Source organism: Medicago sativa, chromosome 5, assembly GCF_051527215.1.
Source record: "Medicago sativa cultivar Bolivia chromosome 5, Bolivia_mono, whole genome shotgun sequence".
Taxonomy (NCBI): domain Eukaryota; kingdom Viridiplantae; phylum Streptophyta; class Magnoliopsida; order Fabales; family Fabaceae; genus Medicago; species Medicago sativa.
In genome coordinates, this window is record NC_140753.1 from 32545380 (window position 1) to 32570321 (window position 24942).

Here is a 24942-nt window from a genome sequence, read left to right on the forward strand (position 1 = left end):
AGAAAATTGCTCCTTAGTATCCATGGTTTGCTCTCAGGTACCTTACTAACCATTTTATCACGAGTGGCAGTTAACTACCGTTCACTGGTGAACGGCTGTTAACCACTGTTCCAAACCTGCATATACATGAACAAAAAATAAAAAATAAAAAATAAAACCATTCTTGCTTTGAAGGAAACTCAAAGATTGATTAACTTATTTGAAATACGAATAATAAAAACCACTAAAAGGGAAATCATTGGCTATTGGGAAAGAAAAATTCCATGTCTTTGCGGAAACAACAATGTTACACTAATATTTGCCAAGTGATGGGTGACTAGGATCACTCAAAGCATATGCTGCTTTGTGCCTTTGTGTGTCTTTTTAAAAGAAGACGAGTTAAATCTAGGTCTGTGTTTTGGCAAATTATTTAACAAAATGTTTGAACGGCATTTAACAACCGCGCTTGAACGGTAGTTGTTCAAAGCAAGTTTTTTGTATGTCAGTTAACCACCGTATACCAACAAACGGCAATTAACTGCCGTGAAGGTTAAATGGTAAGTTCAAAGTACCCGAGAGTAAATTATGACGCCTAAAGAGAAATTTTCTTATCTATGCATTCCATCAAGCAGAAGAAATAAAAGAGTTGCTTCAGTATGTTAAAATTGTAAGCATGTAATTCACAACCCCTAATTTTTCTTGAGTAATGATAAAGATACCATAAAATGGTAACAAAATGAGGGGGGAAAAATTATACTACCAATATTGTTGTATATTGACTTCACAAATCACAGTAGTAATACAACTTACGTACCATGTAGATTACAATTGGAGTTGTTGTTGTAATTTTTCATTATGGTTCTTAGCGACACTTGAGAACTACAAAGATATAACTAATAAACAAAATTGGTTGTGGCTTTACAGTTTGCACAATTCCAGTCTCTTAACGTATAGGCTTTCAAACCAATTTTAATTTTTTTTTTTAAATAACCAAACAAATATTGTCGAGAAGTCTTAAAATACAATCAACAATTAAAAGATATAACTTAAAAATGAAAATGCTATTGTGATTATGAACAACGTTATGAAATATTGCAGGCTTGCTCTCGCAGTAAATGTTGTAGCTATGCATGTGCTTATGGTAAGAGCTTCGTTTTATAAAACGAATAAATTGAAAGCTTCATCTGTGAACTTCTTGCAAGAACATAAGATTTTACGAGGAGAAAACTGTCACCGGGTCGGGGGGGAGATTCTGTGTTCCTAAATCATTCTGTGTTCCTAAATCAAGTAACATAAGTTTTACAACTAATCAATGTACATAGTTACCATTCTATGCAAGTTGAATGGCAATCTTAATCTCCAATCTTTCTGTTTACGATTCAACGGCTTGCCTTTTATTGTAGCGTCTCTATTCTCTTTAACATCTGCCAGCTTCCAAACACATACCTCAGAGTCTATTTCAATGGAATCTAGCAAGAATACTCCATCCACTTCACGACAATTTGACTCTATATTTTCTGCATAGCAAAGTCTCATAGGCATTTCTTTAAATCGATTAAGATCATCTGGCACTTTCAGAATCCTATCAAGACCTGGAGAAGAAACCTTCAGGGCAAAATTGTGTTTTGTCAGGTACTAAGTATGCTTCAGAGGAATGGTCATTTGTTATTGTATAAAAACCTACTGGAAAAAAAAAATATAAGATATCAGCGCAAAACATTACCTCAAGACCCAAATCATCAGGTATTTCTCCAAGTGCTCCAACTTCATCTAATCTTTTCTTGAATTCCTGATTGTAGCTATCAAGCTCCTCCATGCTCGGACATCCATATCTGAATAAGAAAGACGAAAAGTTTACCACAAAACAAACCGTACAGTGAAGTATGATTCTATCAAATAGACAGGGCATTAATAGCTCATATTGTAAATTATGTATCACTGGGTTGTCATTGGTAGAGTTCGAAGTACATGCCCATGACATACACGATAACATTTTGCCGATTCTAATAAAGAGCCATTTTACATGCCTGAGATAGCATGCTTGGAAAATGATACTATGCATAAATTTCTACACATGTTTTGAACCAGCTATGCGCAAATCTGTACACATGTTTTGAACCAAGAAGCTAAATCGGGAATATAATACAACAGTAGTTTATCTAAAAAATGGAAGGAAAGGTGGTGTGTAGCGAAGTTGGGAAAGTAAATTATTTGATTAGGTTAATTTTGAGATAATAAACCTAATCAATGTAAAACAATGAGGAAAGTAGGAAACAATTTGATGAAAACCTCTTGCCCCAAAAAAATAAAGTCTATCAGTGGAGGCCCAGGTAGAGAGCATGACTAACTGGTTAGAATTAGCAGTGGGTGATACAGTGAGGAACTATGTTATAATTAGTTGGAATTTAGGAGAGGTTGGGCACTCTTGAAATTGTCTGCGTTATTTTGTTTTTCTTGTTTTCTGCATCTTTCCATTGTAGACACTAAATAGAGGGTCAAATATGACCTTGATACAGACCACCATTCCATTAATACATCGAAACCAGTTCTTTTTTCTTAATCCATAATATTTTTCACAAATTTAAATTCGCAAAATAAATATATTATAATAACTGGAAAGTTCAAATAAAAGTTTTCTATTTCCCAGCATTCGTGTTAAGTTCCATGACTCATCAATGGCTCCTCACCACAAATTTCGACCATAGTCACATAATTCGCCACCCTAGAGGAGAACCGCGAATTGGTTCGCGCGAACCGGTTCACGGTACTTTTGCGAACCGATTCGTCGAAATTCGTACAACAATTCGCAGAAATAAACGTACCGGTGAACCAGAAGAGGAACCGTGAAAAGATGTCGGGATTTCCGCTTTTTCAGTTTCGATTTTCAACATATGACTCAAGATAGATATAAAAGAAGCAATTTCAGTGAAGAAGAAGAAGAAAGGAGTGTGTGTGATGAAGATGGATGTATTTCTGGAATTGAAGACGAAAGGTTAGAGAGAGAGACAATTTCAGTGAAGAAGAAGAAGAAGAAGAAAGGAGTGTGTTGATGAAGATGGATATATTTCTGTAATTGAAGACGAAAGGTTAGAGAGAGAGAGAGAGAGAGAGAGAGAGAGAGAGAGAGAGAGAGGAGAGGTTCGTTATTTGGTAAAGTGAAATTAGGTTTTTTTTTTTTTTTTTTTTATGTTTTTTCTTCTTTCTCGGTAATAGGAGTTTTTTTTATGTTTTTTATGTTTTTTTTTATAAACGATGCATGGTGGGTATCCCAACTAATTTAATGGTTTTTCTTTAAATAAACAATAATTAAATTACTTTGTCAATAGCTGTCAACAATACATTTTTATTATTCCTTAAAAAAAGAAATACAAAGTAATTCTTTTTTAGGAAATATACATTAATTATGTAAGGCTCAGATTTTGAATGAATATGATGTATTAATATTTTTTCTTCAAAAAAAAAAATGATGTATTAATATTTTAACTCTTTTTTTTTTTTAAGACTTGATATTCTTTGTTGGGAGAATTTAGCATAATTTTTTGGATGGAATAGATCAATGGGTGTGTGTTTCTATTGGTTGTTATATCAATTCTGTTTGCAATTGTGCTGTGATTGAACCACGTTGGGCTTTTAATATAATGAATGAATTTTTATTTGCTCTCTAAAAAAAATAGTTTTCATTTTCTATTATATTTTTTGTTAATTAAATATTTTTTTAATTAGTAACGTACCGATTATTATATTTGAACGTACCATGAACCCAAATAGCGTACCGACTCTGTATACCCCCCACGTACCTAGTTTTTTGAAAGTCGCGAACCGCGTACCCGAATTCGTACCACGTACCGAAGGGAATGGCGAACCGTGTGACTATGTTCGACTATACTGGAGTCTTTTCATTTTTCCTAGATCAAGGTACCCCTAACTTAATAATCTTAAACAACATCGCAGACTTCCGCGCTAAATATGTACCCATGCTTTAAGCATTAAACTTATTCCTAGTTCAATAAACACTTCAACAATCAAGACCAAAGGCATTTCTACTCATATTTAGTTAGAGTTATGTTCAATTTCTTGGGGATCTTTCAATTATTAGTCGATCTTACCTGTAACAGCTTCCTTGAGGTGTTCTGTATTTCTATTTCACGCATTCTGAGGGCAGTATCATTTAACTAGTCACACACCATTAACTCTCTAGTTGGAACAACCTACACTCTACGTCCCTACCAACAAACAACAAGCTAATCAAAAGAATGTAAAGAAGTTCTAAACATATATGCACAAGTTAAAATATTACTCGGTTGTTAATTTGTCCAATCTCACGTAAACATATCCACGGGGACTAGTCTTGAAAGCAAATAGTTTGAGGTCCTCACTGAACTGCACAAGGACCTCCTCCGCAATAGAGAGGGCTCGCTGACCCCATGGCACATTTTGCAAGGCAACCCCACCACCATTTCCTCCGTCACCAATCTACACATTTAAGATAGGGACATAGCAGAGCAGCAACTTTAAAGCAATGTTTAACTGTATTCATCATATAATTAAATTGAAGATCTCTACAATAATCCGATTTAAAGACCTGGTACCTTAGGATCAGTCTCGTCTTCTTCCTCCCATCCATCTGTGCTTGCACCTTCATCGCTTGTCTCATCTGCAAACTTAAACATACTTGAATCTGTTAAGATAATAGTTTTGTGGAAACACCGATAAGAAGCAAGATAGTAATAATACACTAGAGAAGAAAATATAAACACCCAATGAAAATTGATATCTTGGGAAGCAAAACTGAAAAATTGCAAACTAATTTAGGAATTATGAATGAGCTGCTAGTAAAGATTTGAGAGAAGAAAAACCCTCCAAAACAAAGATATTAACCAACCAACCAAGCCTTATCCCACTAAGTGGGGTCGGCTACATGGATCAAATTACGCCATAATGTTCTATCATAAACCATATAAGAAAAACCCTCCAACCAGTATCAATGATATTCCCTTAGACTTTGTTTGGGAGTTCGGATGAAAGGAGGGAGGGATAGGGATGAGAATCCTTTTTACCTTGTTTGGAAGTGTTTTTTTGGTGGGGAGGAGAGTGAAAGACTCAGGAGTGATTGACCCTACAAAATTCTCCACCAATTCATTTATTGAGTTTCTCCATATTGGGGATTTTAGTCTGATGAAGAAAAATAAAATTGATAGAGATTCAAGTAGGGGTCATAAGGAAAAAGGGGTATATTATGCAAGAAAAATAAAACTGATAGAGATTCAAGTAGGCTTCTGAACTTTCGTTTTTTGTTTCATTTTAATGTCTTTGTTTTGGAGGGTTTTTCTTCTCTCAAATATTTACTAGCAACTCATTCATAATTCCTAAATAGTTTGCAATTTTCAGTTATGCTTCACAAGATATTATGTTTTCATTGGTTATTTATTTTTTCTTCTCTAGTATTAATGATTGGGGTAAGTATATGGTAAATAAAAAGTGAGTTAGAATGCTTAGTTGGCATGTTTGTTATGTCATGGTAGTATAAATAGTAAGGTGAGTGAATTAGGTTGCTTATGCAAGAATATTAGATTGGCCATTATGGGTAGGCAGAGAGAGTTTTCTCCATCTCTGAGGAGCTTGGCTCTCGGGTGGATTGGGATCATTACCTTCTACGGCTTTACTTTCTTCATCAATCAAATACATTTTATTTTCCATTATTTTATATCTTTAATTAATTTCTGTTTGTGAATTACGGGTTCCCAACAAAAACCCATGCACCGTGAGGGACAATCCTCTTATCCCTTTTCCCCTCAAACCCTTCCCTTCTTCCAAACAAAGCCTTGATATGCAACAAAGCACGAAAAGGACGCTATATTAAGAGAATCCAATTCCCTAACAGATATAAGGGAGATAAAGATAGAAATATAGAAATTTATTCGCAAACAACTCTAGCCATACAACACATAGCAGAGCAGACCTCTATTAAGTATCAAGCCTTTTCGTTTGTGTATTTCTACCAAACCTCTCTCAGACTGGTGAAAAGAAACTGTTCTAACTAAACGCATTGTGTGTGCACAAAATTAACCAAAATCTACAACCCTATCAGTAAAAAAAAAAAAGCAGTTGTTTCCAAACTCAAACCGGACATTATGCAATCACTGTTAGCAGAACGAGACTTACGAGGTCTACCAACTGATGCAATCATTGTGATCATTGAGTCCTTAATAGGTACTTTCATTAAAAAATTATAAATAAGTGATTGTACACATGGAATCCAAACTCATTTTAGTTTACTACCATTGTGGATACTCTAACAAAGGTGTTTTTAGATTTTTAAGTAGAAATTTCACTTTAATCTAAAAGCAGTTAACAAACTAGGAAATGGGAAATCCCAAAACAAGAAAAAAGAAGGCAACCAAACATACATGCAGACAAAGACACAGTAACTTATCAACAAACAAAAACCCAAAAACATAAAATGGGATAAATAACTCTACACATGATCTAGTTTACTGTATATTTACACGGGTTTAAAATTGTCAATTGTATTTGTATCCCAAGCTACAAAAAACTAACTACTTGTGTTGTGATTAAAATTATTTTTACACAGTAGAATGAAACTATAGACATAAAAATTTAAATGGAGAGTAAAAAAAAAGATTGAACCTGAAAGTGAAGCTGAAAAATGGCGAGAGAAGGATGTGTGAGGAGTGGAGAAAGGGAGAATGTGAGAATTTGGCGGAGAGAGAGAACGATTTTGGAGAATGAAAGAGTGGGAAGAGCGAGAAGTAGAACGTAGGAGAAGAGTCACACCACCAATAATATTCCTCGTCTTCTGAATCATACCCCTCGCCGCCATAGCCATGCTTGAATTGAAACAGAAGAATGCAACAAACAGGCATGTCTATACATTTTAAACTGCTACTTACACCTCCTAGTCATTCTAGATACACCCCTGAAAACGATTTACTACTAAAGAATGCCCAAGTTTCCTTAATCTCAATTTGGGTAGTGTTAACTTGTGTCTTAGGGCACATGTTAAGAAACTTAAAAGAATAAATATTTTATAAAATTTTGTGCATTCAACTTATTAAAAAACTAAAAATTAAATGTAATGTGCTCATTTCAATGGATTGTTTCTATATTTGTTCCATTAACTTGTGCTTAAGGGCACAAGTTATCATTTCCCTATCAATTTAAAATTGCAAGAATTCTGCTTTTTACCCAACACATTTGGCTCATTTCCAACTGAAAATCCAATATTACCCCTGCGTGAGTTAACTCGTGTTGTTTTAAAGGCATGCAGAACCTCATTTTCTCGTTTCCCATCTAAAATCTCTCTCAAATCACCCAAATTCGAAATACCTTCAATTTCAAATCAAACAACACTCCAATAACAAGTACGTTTTCATAATCAAACATCATTAACCTTTTTTATGTTGATATGTTAGTTTTTTCTTTTAAATTAGATTTTTTTAGTTTTAAGGTTTTGTTTAAATTTTGATTATTTTTTTTTTTTGCAAGAAATGATACAATGTTACGTGTAAACAGGGGCGAATGGCTGTGTTGACATGGGGTAGCATTGGCTACCCCAAAAGGAAAAAAAACACTTGAGTATTTAACATAGTTTAATACATAGCTACATCATTAATATAGTATTTGGCCACTCCAAACAATTTTGTTCGTTTAAAGAGAGATGATATTAAAATAATATAGATAATCTATTTAGTTTAGTGTCCATTAGAGATAAATTTGACTTCTTTAAACTCCATATAGCTCAACTTTTATAAATAACTATTGTTAGCTTTAATTTATTTTTGTTTTTCTAAGATGGCTTTTATTTTCTTTGTTGGCGTTTCATTAAATATAAGTAAAAATTATTGTGAATTTATTTTACTTATTTATTAAGTTTAATATATTAGTTTTTAAAATATATTTTATTTCTTCTGTATGTTTGGCCCCCTCGTAAAAATTGTGGTAGCTTCGCCGCTGCGTGTAAATGACTTATATTGCATAATTGTTTAGATGTTTGCATGTTTATGTTGTAGATATGACTTTTAGGGTTTATGTATAATTTGTACTCCAAGTGTTTGATGAAATGTTTGAATGAGTATTTCATTGATTGTTCAATTTTTATGGTGTACATTTGAAACAATGATCGATTTGTTCAGTATTTGTGTACGCTTCAACGGTGGAAATCCTTAGATGTTTAAGATTCGGTACATTAATGTCACGTTAAAAGGTCTCAAGGATCAACTGGATGAAATCAACCAAGGACTCAACCCCGAAGACACAAGGAAGGTGGAATACATTTGGTATGAACGTCCAACGTTGGACAACGGGAGAATAACGTTCAGTCGGCTAGAATTAACGAACGACAACGACGTGAGGAGCATGTTCTCCATTTTTTGGCAGCACAACATGTTCCCGTGGATCGATATGTTTGTCACGTTGCTGAGATCGCCTGAAGATATTCTCAACATCTTGATTCCTCCAGAAGATTATGATTAGGTAGCATCATTATTATGTACTGTCTTTATTTTGTTGGAATTTAACTTTAATTCTTGTTAGTTTCTTGAATATGTTGGTATTGAAATGTCTTATACTTATGGTAAAGGTTTGCAAGTCTGTTTGAAAACTCAAAAGAATGAAGAGAACACAACATGTATTCTGCAAAATCAGCTATATAGGTTTTCACATCGAATTCCCTTGTATAAGATGAGTGAGACGTAAGTGAATGCATGTTATTCCTTTACGTTCTTACCATCTTATATGAGGGAATTTGATGTGAAAACCTATATAAATGATTTTGTAGAATACATGTGTTGTTCTCTTCATTCTTTTGAGCTTTCAAACAGACTTGCAAATTTTTATACTAAATATACGACACTTCAATGCCAACATTTTTGGCAAACTTTCAAGAATTAAATTTAAATCCAACATCATGATGATACCGCATATATTTAGGGAGAATGTAATGTAATGTAGATGAAATTAAAACTAAATAAAATTGTGTATTTTTTTAATTGATTCTGTGTAATTGTGGCACTTTATTCGAATTTATTTATTCAATACGCAATTTTTATTCGAATTCACCTGGGTTTATTTAGTCTTTATTCAAATTTATTTATTCACTTTATTCGAATTTATTTATTCAATACGCAATTTTTATTCAAATTCACGCTAGGTTTAACTAGTCTTTATTCGAATTTATTTATTCACTTTATTCGTATTTATTTATTCAATACGCAACTTTTATTCGAATTCACACTAGGTTTAATTAGTCTTTATTCAAATTTATTTATTTAATATGCAACTTTTATTCGAATTCACTTTATTTGAGTTTATTTATTCAATAAAATAAATGCAAATATAAACAAAAATAAAGGAACACAAATAATAGACATAAAATCTCATTATTAGAATATGGGAAATAATACCTGCAGAAATAAAGGAACAAAAATAATACCTGCAGAAATTTGTCTCCAATCGACTAGAATCCAAAGGCAATGGGAAATCCCTACTGATCATTATTAGAATATGGTTTTGGATGAATTGGTCGATTTAGACGAAGAAAGGTTGTAGGCATTAAACACCCTTACAAGGCAAAAGGAAAGAGTAGCCAAAGCTTATAACAAAAAAGTCAAGTCGAAAGCATTTGTTGTGAATGATTTGGTTTGGAAAGTTATCTTACCTATGGATAAGAAAAACAAAACCTTAGGCAAATGGTCGTCTAGTTGGGAAGGACCTTGGAAAATCCTAAGAGTATTTTCGAATAATCCATATGAAGTCGAAGAGTTAGTTGCTGATAATCGAATCATGCATATAAATGGGAAATATTTGAAAAAATATCGACCATTATTGCAAGAAATTAAAATAACGCAGGAGTAATTCGAAAATACAAAATATGGCATTAAGAAACTAAAGCAATCTAATGGGCAGAGTACATTAGTTGTCGAATATTAAAGATAATTGCATAATCATTGCATATAATTAGACAAATATTACAAAAAGATAAATATCCCTAAACTAACTTAAAGGCCATAAAAGATTGGGCCAAAGCTAAAAAGTCTCTTGATCCGCGAAGCTCTATGTCAAAACGGCAAAGCATGCAGATCTCCGTTTGAGAGTATTCATAATCATCACCAAGTTGAGTCTAGTGGAAACCATGCAACCTTCCATCTCCCTTGAAGGTTCCCTTCGACGGACAGAGAGTCCTAAGAACCAAGCCCTTAGGCATTTCCCTACTCCACCAGAAAAAGCGAACGAAGTAAGGGGTTCTCCACCCATACAAACACGATCGAAGATCTTGAAATTGGTTAGCCCTAAAAATACCTGGTGAAGGTAGAAAGAGCCATTTCAAGATCAAAACATCCTTCAGCTGAAACGTCCAACATCAGCAAGAAGTAGTTGGCGGCTTTGACCTCAGCAGCAGAGGCAATCTCCAAGATGCGACGGACTTCTGAGACATCAGGATCACTCTGAAGCATCAGATAGACTCCCTTGATCATGTAATAGCCTGCATATTTGCTGTTGATCACCATGTTGAGACAGTTTTGTTATTGTGGGGTAATGTCTGTGTCATAATACAAATCTAGATGATCTGGACGTAAAGCCCTAAGACCAATGTTGAAGGTGAGAAAAAGACAAGAAGGGGGGTTGAATTGTGTTTTATTTTTCTTCTCCTAAAACTGAAATCACTGTTCAGAACTTGATAGAGTTCAACTTCTGAAGTGATGTTCAGAGTTTAGTTGCAGCGGATAAGTAAAGAGAGATAGAGAAGAAAGACACAAGAAATTTATAGTGGTTCCTTTCACAAACCGGAAGTAGTCTACTCCTCCTTGCACTTCCAAGTAGAGTTCACTAAAATCAATATCTGATTACAACTGCTCTCTGCTCAAAATAGCAAGAGACTTCAAACTACTCAAGCACAACAGCAAGAGATTTCCTATTGCTCAAGCACAACTGCAAGAGACTTCCTATGCTCAAGCACAACTGCAAGAGACTTCTATTCAAACAGAATTACAAAGAAAATTGTTTGAGGTTGAACACTTGATACACAATCAGTGGTGTTCACAATACAAATCAAATACAGACTCTTAAGACTCTAGAATTTCTAAGATATGAAAGTTGTTAAGAAATTCTAAGTGAACTTTGATGTGAAACAATTTTAGCAGAGATTTGGATCTTGTAAAATTGTGTGAGTCTCTCTAAATCTTCAAGTCTTCACTCCATTATATAGAGGTGTGAAAGAGACGTTGTTGATTGCCAGCACATCAAAAGAGTTGTTGTTGAAGCTTGATAATCACCAATGATCTGTTGCTTGATTTGGATATTGTCCTAAGAGGGAATAATTTCAAATTCATTCCTTGTATAGAGAATTACTAGCGTAGTCATAGCTATTGTCTTGTACTATTGCAGACACAAAACAGGGTAGTGGAGATAGTGGTTGTACAATTGTACTATTGTCATTTTTTTGCGTTCTTTAATGGATAAGCATCCAATGCCTTTAAATTCCTCTGAATTAGCCGTTGATCGAGGCTTCTATTCCTTCTGCATTGATGCACAATCAGAATGACAACATTTAACTAACTTCAGCTTCCAGTCTTTAGATTCTGATGACGTCAGCTTCTGAAAAACAGCTTCTGATAAGAGTGCTTCTGATGACGTTAGCTTCTGATGATCTTCAGAACCTTATTTCTTCATAACCTCTTTTCTTCAGATGCTTTCTTGCAACACAAGATTCCTTTTTTTTAGAATCAATTGCTCTTAATTTGTTCTTCCAGAACCTATGCTTTGTTTAGAGACACTTAAATTTTTGTCTATGATCCTGCACACTTGAACAAATATTATCATATCCAGTTGACAATTTTTAATACCTTGTTATCATCAAAACTCAAAGGATAATGTTAAACACATCTTGTTCCAACAATCTCCCCCTTTTTGATGATGACAAACACTAGTATTAAAATGTCCAATTGTTGTTAATTTACTTAACAAGTTGACTTTGAAGGTATGAGGTTTGTAAGCTCCCCTAAGTCCAATAGTTCTTTAAGGTGAGGTTTGTAAGCTCCCCCTAAGTTCTATACAAGTTAATTAAATTCAGTTTTTAAAAACGTAATAACACTCAGAATAATCTCACATGAAATTGAATGATTGAGAGATGAGAAGCAAGTTCTCCTAATTCAATTTTAAATTGAAAATAAAATTATTGGGGCACAGGACCTTTAATACTATATCTACTCCCCTTTTTGTCATCAACAAAAAGTATAAAATAAAGATAAAATAAGAGAAGTGAGAAAAACAACATGAGATAATTCTAGTAAACATATTCAAGTTGTCAGAGCATGTAACTAGTCAGAAACAATAAAAAGTTAACAGAGTAGTAAAACAAATTAGAGGCAGTTATCAGAAGCATAATACAACAGGAATGAAAAAATAACAAGATAGAAGGTGTGCATTCTATGACTTGGCTTGTTTCTTCATCAAATCCATCATTTCACTCATCATGGTGGTCATCTTGTCTGATTGCTTCTCCATTGCTTCCTTGAGCTCATTGTAACCCTTAACAAGTGCTTCTTCTCTTACATTGGATTCTTCTTGTTGAGTGATCAGTCTCCTTTGAAGGTTAGCATACATCATTCTTTGCTCAAAGAGATCCTTCTCCAACTTCTTAATTCTTTGTTCTTGTGCAGAATCATTCTTCAATTTTTCAAGAATGGGAGCATCAACTTGAATCTTCAACTTTGTTAACCATGTAAAATCAAGATTCTCAAAATGAACACTTGATGAGATGATACTTGCAAGGTTCTAAAAAACGGTCGCGGTCGCGGTCGCGGTCGCGTTAAGGTTGTCGCGATTTCGGCTGTAACGGACGCTGCGATACAAATAACGGTCTTCGCGGTGTGAATTAATCAAAATGTTTCACAAAACGTATTAAAACTATTTATATTATCATATAATGTATAATAACTTAGATTAATACTTTTTTTTCATAATTATAACATGTTTAAAGTAAATATGATAATAAAAATAGACTACATTTAGTAAAGATAAAATGTTTGACAGATTGAAAAGAAATTGACTAATAAATAACTACTCATAGCATATCTTTAAACAAAGTTCATGATCAATTAACTACATTTAGTTCACATCATAAGAAACTACTAATACAATTGAAAAAGTCTAATAAAAACTTATTGATTACACCACTAGTCACCACATGGTAGAACGACGTGCAGGATCATAACTTCCACTATCACCTTCATCATTGTTATTTCCACTTCCTCCAAAGACATAATCAAACAATCCAGAACTTCTTGGTGGTTCTATTTGTTGGTAGGCATACTCATATGAAGAATTTGTTGATGAGTCATGGTGGTAATTCATAGGAGGTTGGTTATAAAAAGGTGCATTTGGGTTTGGCATATATGGATAGTACCCATGTGATATATAAGAAGGTTGTTGGTAATATGGTGGATAATTACCTTGACTACCAAAATCACCAAATGATTGTACTCCACTTGATGAGGAAGAATAATCTAATGGAGTCTCTTCTTGCCTTCTACTTTTACCACGTCTTCCTCGACCTCTGCTACTACCACCAACATTAATCATATCAGCAATGAGTAAATCGTCATCCATAGGAGGCATCAAATTTTCATCACGCCTAACATATGAGTCTTCTTGAAAAGAATTAAATGACCCTTCACTCATTCCATGATTTTGTTCAGGATCACCATTGCCACCATTGCCATCACTACCATCACTATTTCCATCACTAGGTGGACTTAAACCACCATCACCACTTTGACTAGGAGTTTGACCTGAGTTTGAGACATCACCACCAAGTATTTCATCATTCTCATCATCTGAATCAATAGGGAGCCACTCTAAATTTTGGGTTCCATCCAACAGTGGTCCCTCTCTTTCCTCAATCCATGGTGATAAATAATCTTCTTGAAATATATGATCAAGGTTGATAGGATTAAAACTTTTTGCAATGTCTTCCTGACTTCTTCTCATGGTAGTCCTCGTTTTTAGCTTCATGTTGTAATATGTAAAGACAAGTTTTTGAAGCTTTTTATACTTTAGCCTATTTCTTGTCTTTGTATGTATGTAGCTAAATGTACTCCAATTTCTCTCACAATTTGAAGCTGAAGTTGTTTGGCTAAGAACTTTTACAGCTATGCTTTGAAGTTCAGGAGCACAAGATCCATACATCAACCACCATTCAGCTATATAAAAAAATTATATTAAAAATTAGCATAATTGTTCATATATTCATGTCAATTAGCACAAAATATAAATCATACATACCGGGTTTCATTTGAGACCATGCTTTTTGAGCTTGTACAGTTCCAAAAGTCTCTAACTTATCTCGAAAAAGTAATAACTACAATGATATAAATACACCATATAAGTCTCCAAATGAATAATTTTGTTTCTAAAATTTAGTATTAAATTATATATGTATATAACATGAAAAAATGTATCACCTGATTTATGGCTCTTATTTGAATATCAACATTCGGCTCTAGTTTAGTTATTACTTTTCTAGTTTCTTCCAATGTTTCCATAGCTACATGCCTTCCATGGACTAATCCAAATTGAAATTGTGGATTGAGAAAATAACCTTTAGAGAAAATGGATAAACATGTAGATACAAATTAATATTTATACTTCAAAATTAAATATCAACATGTAAAATAAATAAATTAAACCATGTAGATACTAACCCGCTGAATGCAGATCAGAATGCATGTAATTCCATCTTTTGTCAATGATTGAATTGTAGTAGGTACTGTAACGACAATTTTTCGCAATAGCTTGCTTGGCTCTATCAATTGCTTCATAAAGAAATCCCATTGTTGGTTTATCATCACCATCCACCAGCTTCAAGACCTTAACAATGGGTTCAAATACCTTTAGTATCTCAGTTGCCTTATTCCAGAATTCCTTATCCATCACCACTTTCTTTGCTTCATAAGCAGCTCCTCCTGATTTATCTTTTCCATATTTAGAACTCTTGTATTCATTAGAATCAAACATGTCTTTCAAAGCTTTCTTCTCTTTAACAATTGATTCAAGTTGTAAAAATTGTGTAGCAAATCGAGTGATTGCTGGACGAATAAGTTCTTTATCATCAGTATATTTCTTCATCAAACTCACTGTCCAAATATGGTTGTATATAAACAAAGTAACCTTTTTTGCTTCCTCAAGCACTTTTTGGACATTTGACTTTTTTCCAATATCTTCTAAACACAAATCCAAACAATGAGCTGCACATGGAGACCAATAAAGGCGAGGTCTTTTTTCCATCAATTTCAAACCAGCTGCTTTTAGTGCTGCCTCATTATCAGTGACCACTTGGACAACATACTCTTCCCCCACCTCTTCCACTATTTTGTCAAGCAAGTTAAAGTAATACTCAGTGTTTCTACTAGCAACATCAGAGGCATCAATAGACTTTAAAAACACCGTTCCATGACTAGAATATACTAAAAAATTCATGATATGCATGTGGTTTATTCCGTTTGTCCAACCATCACACATTATAGTCACTCCTCTCTCTTCCCAAAATGGTTTTAACTGTCTTATATATTTTTGCATTTCCGCATATTCTTCATTCAAGTATACCTCTGAAATCTCATAAGGAGTAGGAACTTTAACACCTGGACCCAACTTTGCAGCTTCAGCTAACAAAGCATGTAACCAAGGAGAAGTGCTCAAATTCATCGGCAGACGATCATATATTATCATTTTAGATAACATCCTTCCTAAAGTCTTTCTCGCATTTTTCATGAATCCTGTAGGAACTTTTGTTTGCTTCATACTCTTACTTCTCTCTAGATCAACATCTACATTTCTCATTCTTTGTTGAAGATCATGTCTTTGATATTGAGATGAAGCTCCACCACTACTACTACCAATGCCACTTCCAGGAAACCTTTGTCTATCTTCCCATTGTCTTTGTGATGTCATACTTTCATATGTAGCTCGTCTAATCGCATCCTCTTCCATCAAATCTTCATTGTCATCATTGCTATCCCTTCTTAAGCTTGCGACAAATTCTTCCTTTCTTTTTCGAGAATCATTTTTCTTTGCTTTTTTGTCTAATAAAAGCTTCATCATAGTTTCTCTAACAAAAGTTGTAACACTAGGACAAACTTTGACTTCTCCTGTCATGTGTGCAAGATGTTCCTTCAACCGAGTTATTCCACCCGTTATTATTGTTTGACAAAATTTACATTGTATGGTGTTTCTGCCTCTACCCTGCACAATGTTACCAAAGTGCCAACCAACATCATCACTCGGAGCATTCTCTGCTCTACCAATTGGAAATACTTCTTCCCGTGCTTCTTCTCTTCGAGGCATTGTTCAACCAACCTACAAATAAATGATGTAGTTCTAAAATAAATGGGCTGCTTCATCAAAATAGCTTTCGAAAAAATAAAAAAATTTAAAAAAAGTTACAGGAACCATACTAAAAATACTCTAATCTAACTCCTCTATCATTTTATTTTTCTTTTAATCACTAACAACATATACAATATTTTTCTTTTAATCACTAATAACATATACAATCAAAGTTCAAAGTTCTAATCTAACATCAAAGTCCCAATTTTTTCTCTAAAATTTAATCTAATTTCTCTAAAATTTAATCTAATATTTATTACCTAAATACTCAAATTAAGAGTGTCAATTTAAAATTACCTTGAACTTAAATAAGAGATGAATGCACACTTTTTTTTTTTGAGTTTAATAAATAAATATATGAATAAACAAATAAACCATCTAAAAGTAATTATTAATTATTATTATTATTATTATTATTATTAATTGATTATTATTGAATGAAGAGTGAAGCTGTGTGTGTGCATACGTGTGTGTATTGTGATAACAAACCTTATTCACTCAAAAAAAATATACTTATCACTTATCACAAACCTGACAAAGAGAATGAACAAAAGAGACGGCAATCGCAAACCTGAACAAAGAGACGCAAGCAGAACGAACAAAGAAACGCAAGCAGAACGAAGGAAGAATCGCAAATCGCAAAAGAATCACCCACCAGAATCGCAAGCAGAACGAACACCAGAATCGCAAGCAGGAAGAGAAGGAACAAAGAATCACACCACACCACCAAAGAAGAGAAGTAATTGATTTGTGTAAAAAAGATTTGAGATGCGGTACAAAAGATTTGAGATGCCTGGCTGGTACAACAGATGATATTCGTTCTTCCCCTGTTCTTGTATTTTTGTGGTTTTTTTAATATCAGATTTGAGATGCCTGTCCTTCTTCTCCTGTTCTTCTTGTATTCTTGTGCTTTTTTTTTTAATATGAGATTCGATTCCTTTTCTCCTGTTCAGTTACTGAATTTTCAAGTCTGAATTTAGTCTGTAACGGCGTTTTTCGGCCGTAACGGTGTTTCGCGGCCGTAACGGCGTTCCGTAACGCCGTAACGGCGATTTTCCTGTGATTTTTTTCCTCCGCGTTAAAAGGTCCAAAAACGGTAACGGCCGCTGCCGATACCGATTTGTAACGGCCGTTTTTGCGGTAACGTCCCGTTTTTTAAAACCTTTGAAGCATCCAAGTAGATAGGTGTGTCTGAGATGTACAACTTGCTCTTCTCCTGATTCCTGTTAACATTCACTTCCTCCATACTTGAGACAACATCTTTGAACCAGTTCTTGAGAGTGTTGAGAGACTGATTATGTGCTTCTAGTGATAACTTCTGAAGTTCACACATAACATATTCTACTCTTTCTCTAAGAGCAATCCATTCATCTTCATAATTCACCTTATGAACAAAGTTGCTTCTGGTCTGCACCAGTTTGTTCAGGTCCTTAAAAATATTCTCACATACCTCCTTTAATATAACAGAATCTAATAAAAGGGCAGGTGGGGGTGAGACATTTGTAGATAAAGGTTGAGGAATGAATTGTGTTGAAGAGCAGGGAATATCTGTGGTTATGATTTCAATAGCAGCATATTGGTTTGGTTCAAAGGGTGGATCATGAACATGTTCTAAGACAAATGGTGAGGATGAGTCTAAAGTGGTTCTAGATTGAATAGCATGTTCATCTTCAGCATCTGAATCTGTTGTAATTGTGAAACCAAATTCAAGAGCTTGTACATGAGATGGTTGAGGCTCAATTGTAGCTTCTGAAACAAAAGCAGGCAAAGCTACAATGATAGGTTGTTCTTCATGGGTTTGTTCTTCGGACACTAGAGTGATAGCATCAGAAACAGATTGATTAGGTGATTGAGACTCATGTGAAAGAGAGTTTGGAGATTCTGGCCTTAGTTCAGGTTGATGTTGTTGGGGGTTTTCTAAAATAACTTCATCAGAAACTATTTCAGAGGCTTTTTCTGAGGTTGCTTTACTTTTTTCACTTTCGACCGGAGATGGACCCTCTTCATTTTCTTCATCAGTGTGCTGTTGATCATCTTCAACACTTCTAGCATTGGAATCTTGAGGAAGTTCAGAAATCATTTTCTCTGGGTATTCATCATCTTTGGGAGGACTAGAGTCAACTATCATATTGTCCTCAAAGATGGGGTCAATTGACTGGTTAAAATTGGAAGGAGGTGTTTGTTGCTTGCCCGTTTCGGCATTGCTAACTTCAGCATCCTGAAACACATTAAAAAGTCGAAGTTAATAAAGAAGGTTTGTTAAATAAAATTAAGGGAATTCTCAAAGTTAAGTAGAGATACCTTCGACGCATTATCTCCAAAACAGGAATGTGCACTAGCAGGTTTGCCTTCTTTACGCCCTCGACTTTTCTTTCTGGGGCCCTTGACAGCTGCTTCTCCATCAGTTACATTGTTACCATCATCTGGATTTTCTTGAGAATGATTGACGGAATTGTGCTCACAAGAATCTTTGGGTTTTTCTTGAGCCTGTTTTCTTTTCTCCTCCTTCTCAATTCGAATCTCAGAAACATTTGCTTTTTCAGCAACTTTGATGGATTTAAGTGAAACATCGGACTAGAAGAAAAATTTGGTGTTAGTAAATTTTGAAAAGAAAATACCAATGCACACAAGGTGTAAAGAACTTACTTCTTCTCCACTTTGTTTCGTCTTTTTCGAAGAATGCTCAGAAGTAGAAGTTCCTTTCCTCTTTCGATCCTGTCGAAAAAATCATGTGGTTAATAGTCTCAAAGTGTATTTACAAATGTACTTACACGCCTAAGGAAACATACTCATTAAAGTAAAAAAAAAAACTAAAGTCTCACATAAAATTTAAAAAGTCGCATAAATATTCAAGTATTAATGAGATTCTCATATCAACAAAAGAATCCAAACTCACTTCATTGTGATGTATGTGTTGAATCCTTGCCAATATGATCAACACTAACGATTACATAACATTTATGATGTATGTGTGGTGTATAAGAGAATTTAGTACCTTTTGATGTTTCAATAAGGAAGGATGTCCAATTTCAATAACCCTCTTTAAAGGGCGTTCATATCCACGCAACATTTCTTCTGGTTGCTGTAATGCAGGTTGTTGCCAATGTTGGTTTAAAATTAAATAAATAAAATAAATGACTTGATTTAGATATTTAAACCTTTTTCAATGAGATGTTCATATTTTGATTTCTCTTTGGAGCAGCAACATTCTCACTTACCTGGTTAGAAACTGCAAGTGTAGATTTCTCCCTGGACATGATTCAACCATATTATACATACGAAAGTGAAATATTAAAAAATGAAAGGGTACTGAATAAAATAACCAATATATATGTCATCCTAAAAAATTGAAACTTCATTAACTAATGTAATTTTAAGGGTATAAGATTACAAATACAAAATAATTAATTTTCAACTGTTAGTACAAATTACAAAGAGATAGATATTCGTCTCATAAGAAACTAAGTTGAGAACTTGATAGAGAGAAAAATTTCTTAGAATCTATTGATAATTGATTATATATATATATATATATATAGAGAGAGAGAGAGAGAGAGAGAGAGAGAGTAAACATTTAACAAATGAACTATCAATCAACAAACTAAGTACTAACTAATTAACAAGCTCTAACCAGCTCTTATGGTTAGATATGTTTAATAAAATAATTGGTGAAGGAAAAACATTACTAATAACTGTGGTATTATGGACATTTTACAACTTTTTAGTACTATTTTGCACTTCCTATGTTGAGGTTACAAAGGAAAATGCTTACAATCTTACATCACATAGACTAAAGAAGTATTAAAGCACTCAATAATCAATCAATATTTCAATTACCTAACTATTTGCTACCAACAATTAAAGTTAATCATTCAAAATTACAATGTGTGAATAATTTTGAAATTATACCAAATTATAGATTACCTTAGAGACGGAAGTTGAACAATTGATGTTGTATCATATTCTTCAACGACTCTATTTGCACTCATAGGGCCTACTTGTTCAAACTTTGCATCCATTGCTTGTCCAAGCCTAGTTAAGTTAAAGAAGTCATACAAAAATCAAAGTTATGGAAACAAATCAAACAATATAAGAAAAATAAATTTTGTAAAACTAGTTCACAAAAGAAGGCATAAAGTATATATATGTATGAAAATTCAGGGAAACTCAAAATATAAGAAAAATAAATTTTGTAAAACTAGTTCACAAAAGAAGGCATAAAGTATATATATGTATGAAAATTCAGGGAAACTCAAATACTCCACAAGGAACAAATTTCTAATGGTTAGACTATTTGTTCAAGTATTCCCCTCTCTATAAATATGGGAAAAATCTAAACAAAAAATTTCTAATAGCATGAAGACAAATTTTCCATTTGACCTTATACTTTAAAGGAACAAATTTCACATTAATAAAACATTGAAGTGAGATGAGTGAGTGACACTCAAGCGATAAATTTGTCCAACCTCTAGCATGAGTAAAATGTAACATGTTTCATAGAGGATTGAGCCATTAACCCTAAAAAAAGAAGAGAATTGAACCTTACATACTAGTATTAGAATTAAGTTCGTCGTTACTTCACTCTTATAAATCTTGCTTCTAAGATGAAAATAACATAGGAGCCAATTTTGGTTTCATAAGACTACAATGACATAAATTATAAAAAGGTTACAATAGAATATGTAATAATAACTAATAGACAGTACTACTAATATAAAAATCACAATAACATAGGACTTATTATCTAACAATTTCTCTCAAACTCATGATCCATCAACATGAAGCATAGAGAATTAGACATGTGTCACACTAGACTTGACGACAGGTTTATAAAGTTGTTTGTAGTTCGTTTAAAGTCACAATTCTCTAATTCCCAGATTGTTGATCGAGTGTATAAATGTGTTTGTGCATCCTTATCTTTTGGCTAGATTTTGGGATAAGATCCAAGCCCGTTTAACATGGTATGATATTTAGGTTAAGGATTACAACGTGGAAATTAGACCCAGACCGACTCTAGACGTGACGGTAGGTATGGAAAGTTATTTGAATCTTGTTTAAAGTCCTACATTACTCAGGTCCTCGAATTATTAGGTGTATAAATACACATGGGCACCCTCACTGTTTGATATAGCTTTTCGAATGAGATCCAAAACTCATTTAACAAAGGGAACATAAAAAAAATGAAGAATTACTACAACTAGAAGGCTAAGTTTATATCCATAAATTAAACTGCAAATTTTTTCTCAACATCGATAGTAGATAATAAAATCATATAAGGATCTAGATATTTGGTTAAGTGGTTATTTAAATATTAAATTAAAAAAGAGTAACAGTCTAAGGTAACATGGTTGTTTAACCATGTTTGTGACAAGAAGTATTTGGTGGCATTATGGGAATATCAAAATTAGTGCATCAGTCGAGATCACACGATGTATATTTTGATGCAGATTTTGATTTTTTTCTTAAAAATTAAAAAATAAAAAGCTTGAAATCTGGATTGTCTGATCTCGACCTAACAATCACTAATGTTATATATAAATCAATGTGTGTAATCATTTACTACAGGGACTCTAAATTTAATTAAAATATTAAGTATGTGTTTGGTATTTTCTATGATGTTTTCATTTAGATAGTGAAACACACACATAGTAAATTTATTTAAAAAAAATAAAAATCATTTAATAGACTTGAATAAATTACAAAGAATCAAATTGGTGGGTAAGGATATACTTGGGAAATGTAAATTTCAAATCAGCAAGAATTTGTTCTTCGGCAAAATGATTATCTTCCTCCAAGAGAGAAGCAAAGGTGTATTGTCTGGACACCCTGCAAAGTAAAAAATGGTTTGCATATTTACTTGTTTACCCATTTAATCAAAATACATAATACTAAATTCTATGAAATAAAAAAATAAAGGAAGCCTTACTGAATGGTATTTGGTTCCTTGTTTGAATCATCAAACTCAGCTACAGGCAATTTATTAAGATCAAATACTGGAAGATTATTTCCTTCCTCTTGAACTTGTAAAGCTCCCCTATACGAGTTCAATCCTTCCTAATAAAAACATTAAATCAAGTGTTGAATTCAACATATTTTCAAATGAATAGTAAAACACCACTCATAATAGTGAAAGTCTACATGTAGAACGTATATGCTAATTTTTTTTGTCATGCCATCTAATCTTACAAAAAAGTCCAACGTAGGCATGGATTTGTGAGTTGATGGTGGAGTTGGATGCTTATTAACATATGGTAAATCCATGTCCCAAAAATTTTATAAACATCATATAATAAGATATGTTTTTGTATAAATACATGAACAAATTAGAATATGAAAGATATACAAAAAAGATTAGATCAACACTTACAAGGTTTTCCATGAGGCAAGAGCAGCTACCAACTTAGTTAAAGTTTTTTTTTTTTAGTGTTTTGGTATTGAAGAATTAAACACTAATGAAGTTGTTTAGCACAACATATTTATATAGATGTTCGGGTTGAGGTTATAAGGAAACGAAAATGCAATCACGGAAAAAATGATCAGAAATATAATATTTATCTCATCAAGGAAATAAATATATATAATATTTTTATTTAATTATTTCCTTCGATAATAATTTAAAAATGAGTAAGTAACATTGAACCTTGTGTGGATTTTATTAAAAAATTAAATACAAAAAATATTCACAAATTATTTACGACATTCATGCAATTCAGACCAAAATAAAATAGCCATAAAACAAATTCAAAATGTAAAATAAAATTAGGAAACAAAGCATAAAGTTTGAAAAAAAATTATGTAATAAATTCATTGTATATGTATAATTGTACAAATTCTATTTTTATAAGGCACCGAAAATAAAATAAAATAATATTTTTGGATAGAAATCAAGAAAAATTCATTGAACGATAATGAAAAGAATAAATAAATCATCAAAATAAATACTTCTAATTTTAAATTCTAAAAATCCTAACTCATTCTTTTTCCTGATAAGCTAAGAGTGAGCTTAAACAACACTGAAAGGGTATGGTTATGTTAACAAAAACCAGTAAGGGTCTGGTTCGTTTAACCCGAAAGGGTCTGGTTACTGACGTATTGGACTCATCCCTCGATCTGAGTTCTCACGCGTTGTTTTGCTTGAAAGAGCTTTTATGCTTGCTGTTGATCAGGGAGCTGTTAGCACTTGGATTTTGTTACTGTCTTGGCGGACGATCCATTCGCCATATTTAAACTCTAATTGTTCTCTGCAATGTTGACTTTTCATTTTCTTTTGTAACTTGGTTTCGCGCCCGTACGCGGGTTCGCTTTGTTACGCCTGTGATTGGTGAATTTTGTTAAGATAGATTAGAGTAGATCCGCTTGGACTGAATTATCACGTTGTATTCCTGTTTGGGTTATTCCTGGGTCAGGTATAATGTCCCCCCAGTCTCTGTATTTTTTTCTTTTTATTTAATATATTTTCTATTTTGTCTAAAAAAAAAACTTAAACAACACCAAGAGGTCCTCGTGAGCTTAGCTCAGTTGGTAGGTACAATGCATAATATATGCAAGGTCCGAGGTTTAGATCCCAACCACCACACAAAAAAAACACAAGGAGAGACCATCCCAAAAAAAAAGGGAACAATATGTAAACCAGAGGGGGGGGGGGGGGGGGTGGGGGTGGGGGGACCAAAAACCCTAACCAAAAGCAAAGAAGCAAAAGGGACCAAGAGGAAAAAGATGTTGCTCAACCACCCTTGGAACGATTGTTGTAGGAATTCAATTTTTTGAGATGTTTCTTCTGCTTCCTCATAAAATAAGGCGTAAAAGCTTTTTTTTATGATCTCCTTATTTTTTTTAAAGCGCTCACCTATCTAAGAAGTTCCAAGTCCTTCTGAAGTACATGGCAATGGTGTAGGGGGTATTGCTGACGTCTACAACTGTGTTTCAGGGTCACTCTTCTCTTGGGACACATTCTCAGCCTGATCATTCTACTCGATATTCTCAACATGCTCGACATTCTCTATAGAGGGTGTACTATGCGTAGCTAGATCAAATAAAGGTTCAAAAAAGTACACCTATCTCAAATTACCTTATCAATGACATTCTGTAAAATTTGCTAGACTTGGATAAATAGTCGTTATGTGGAGCAACATTTGTCTCACTAAGCTGTTCAATAATCATGGGAAATGGGTCTTTTTTAGCAATGATAATCGACAATTTTGTAGGTTATTACATTGCACTTATCCACCATAATCTATGAGAAATTGAGTGATTCCACCAGATGTAGCTCTTGATGAGTGACTATATAGGAATTTATGGTTTTTCGTGTTAGTTAGTCATTTTGAACTTGTAATGCTCGTTCTGGATATTCTGTGGAACAGGTTGAAGAAATTCTTTGGAGATACAAGAAGATAAAACGTGGAAATGGAGTAAAGCGAAGTATGATGGGTCTTTGTTTACACTATTATTTTCAATAGGACCAAAATTGTCAAACGATTGTACGAACTAGGATGTGGTCTGAAGAAATATCGTTGTGGATTACCTAGGGTGGTCATATGATTGTACGAACTCACGGGATCCTTA

At 33.5% G+C, this 24942-nt stretch overlaps 2 protein-coding genes across 3 annotated transcripts; both read right to left on the reverse strand.

Moving 5' to 3' along the window:
* Positions 1-1021: 1021 nt before the first annotated feature.
* LOC146921848 (uncharacterized) lies at positions 1022-6856 on the reverse strand. 2 transcript variants are annotated; one of them, XM_085715103.1, is made up of 5 exons: positions 6628-6856; positions 4569-4657; positions 4277-4452; positions 1703-1811; positions 1022-1584 (listed from the first exon to the last, which is right to left on the reverse strand). In XM_085715103.1, exons 1-5 carry the CDS (start codon positions 6824-6826, stop codon positions 1285-1287), a joined length of 873 nt encoding a protein of 290 aa, XP_085571229.1. In that variant the 5' UTR covers positions 6827-6856; the 3' UTR covers positions 1022-1284. The 2 variants fall into 2 exon arrangements, with proteins under 2 accessions (XP_085571229.1, XP_085571230.1); XM_085715104.1 differs by having other exon boundaries at positions 4569-4633; positions 6628-6851.
* Positions 6857-13048: 6192 nt separating this feature from the next.
* On the reverse strand, positions 13049-16475 carry LOC146921849 (uncharacterized). Its single transcript, XM_085710797.1, has 4 exons — positions 14700-16475; positions 14460-14596; positions 14281-14356; positions 13049-14198 (listed from the first exon to the last, which is right to left on the reverse strand). Exons 1-4 carry the CDS (start codon positions 16336-16338, stop codon positions 13177-13179), a joined length of 2874 nt encoding a protein of 957 aa, XP_085566923.1. The 5' UTR covers positions 16339-16475; the 3' UTR covers positions 13049-13176.
* Between the last annotated feature and the right edge of the window lie 8467 nt (positions 16476-24942).

Excerpts from the sequence above, each read along its gene's own strand:
- LOC146921848 (XM_085715103.1), bottom strand. The coding sequence starts at position 6,826 with ATGGCTATGGCGGCGAGGGGTATGATTCAGAAGACGAGGAATATTATT. Across the intron at positions 4,658-6,627 it reads TTTTTCAGCTTCACTTTCAG|ATTCAAGTATGTTTAAGTTT; the intron begins GTTCAATCTTTT and ends TTATCTTAACAG. Across the intron at positions 1,585-1,702 it reads CTGATGATTTGGGTCTTGAG|GTTTCTTCTCCAGGTCTTGA; the intron begins GTAATGTTTTGC and ends TTTGCCCTGAAG.
- LOC146921849 (XM_085710797.1), bottom strand. The coding sequence starts at position 16,338 with ATGCCTCGAAGAGAAGAAGCACGGGAAGAAGTATTTCCAATTGGTAGA. Across the intron at positions 14,357-14,459 it reads AAATAAGAGCCATAAATCAG|TTATTACTTTTTCGAGATAA; the intron begins GTGATACATTTT and ends ATATCATTGTAG. Across the intron at positions 14,199-14,280 it reads ATGGTCTCAAATGAAACCCG|CTGAATGGTGGTTGATGTAT; the intron begins GTATGTATGATT and ends TTTTTTATATAG.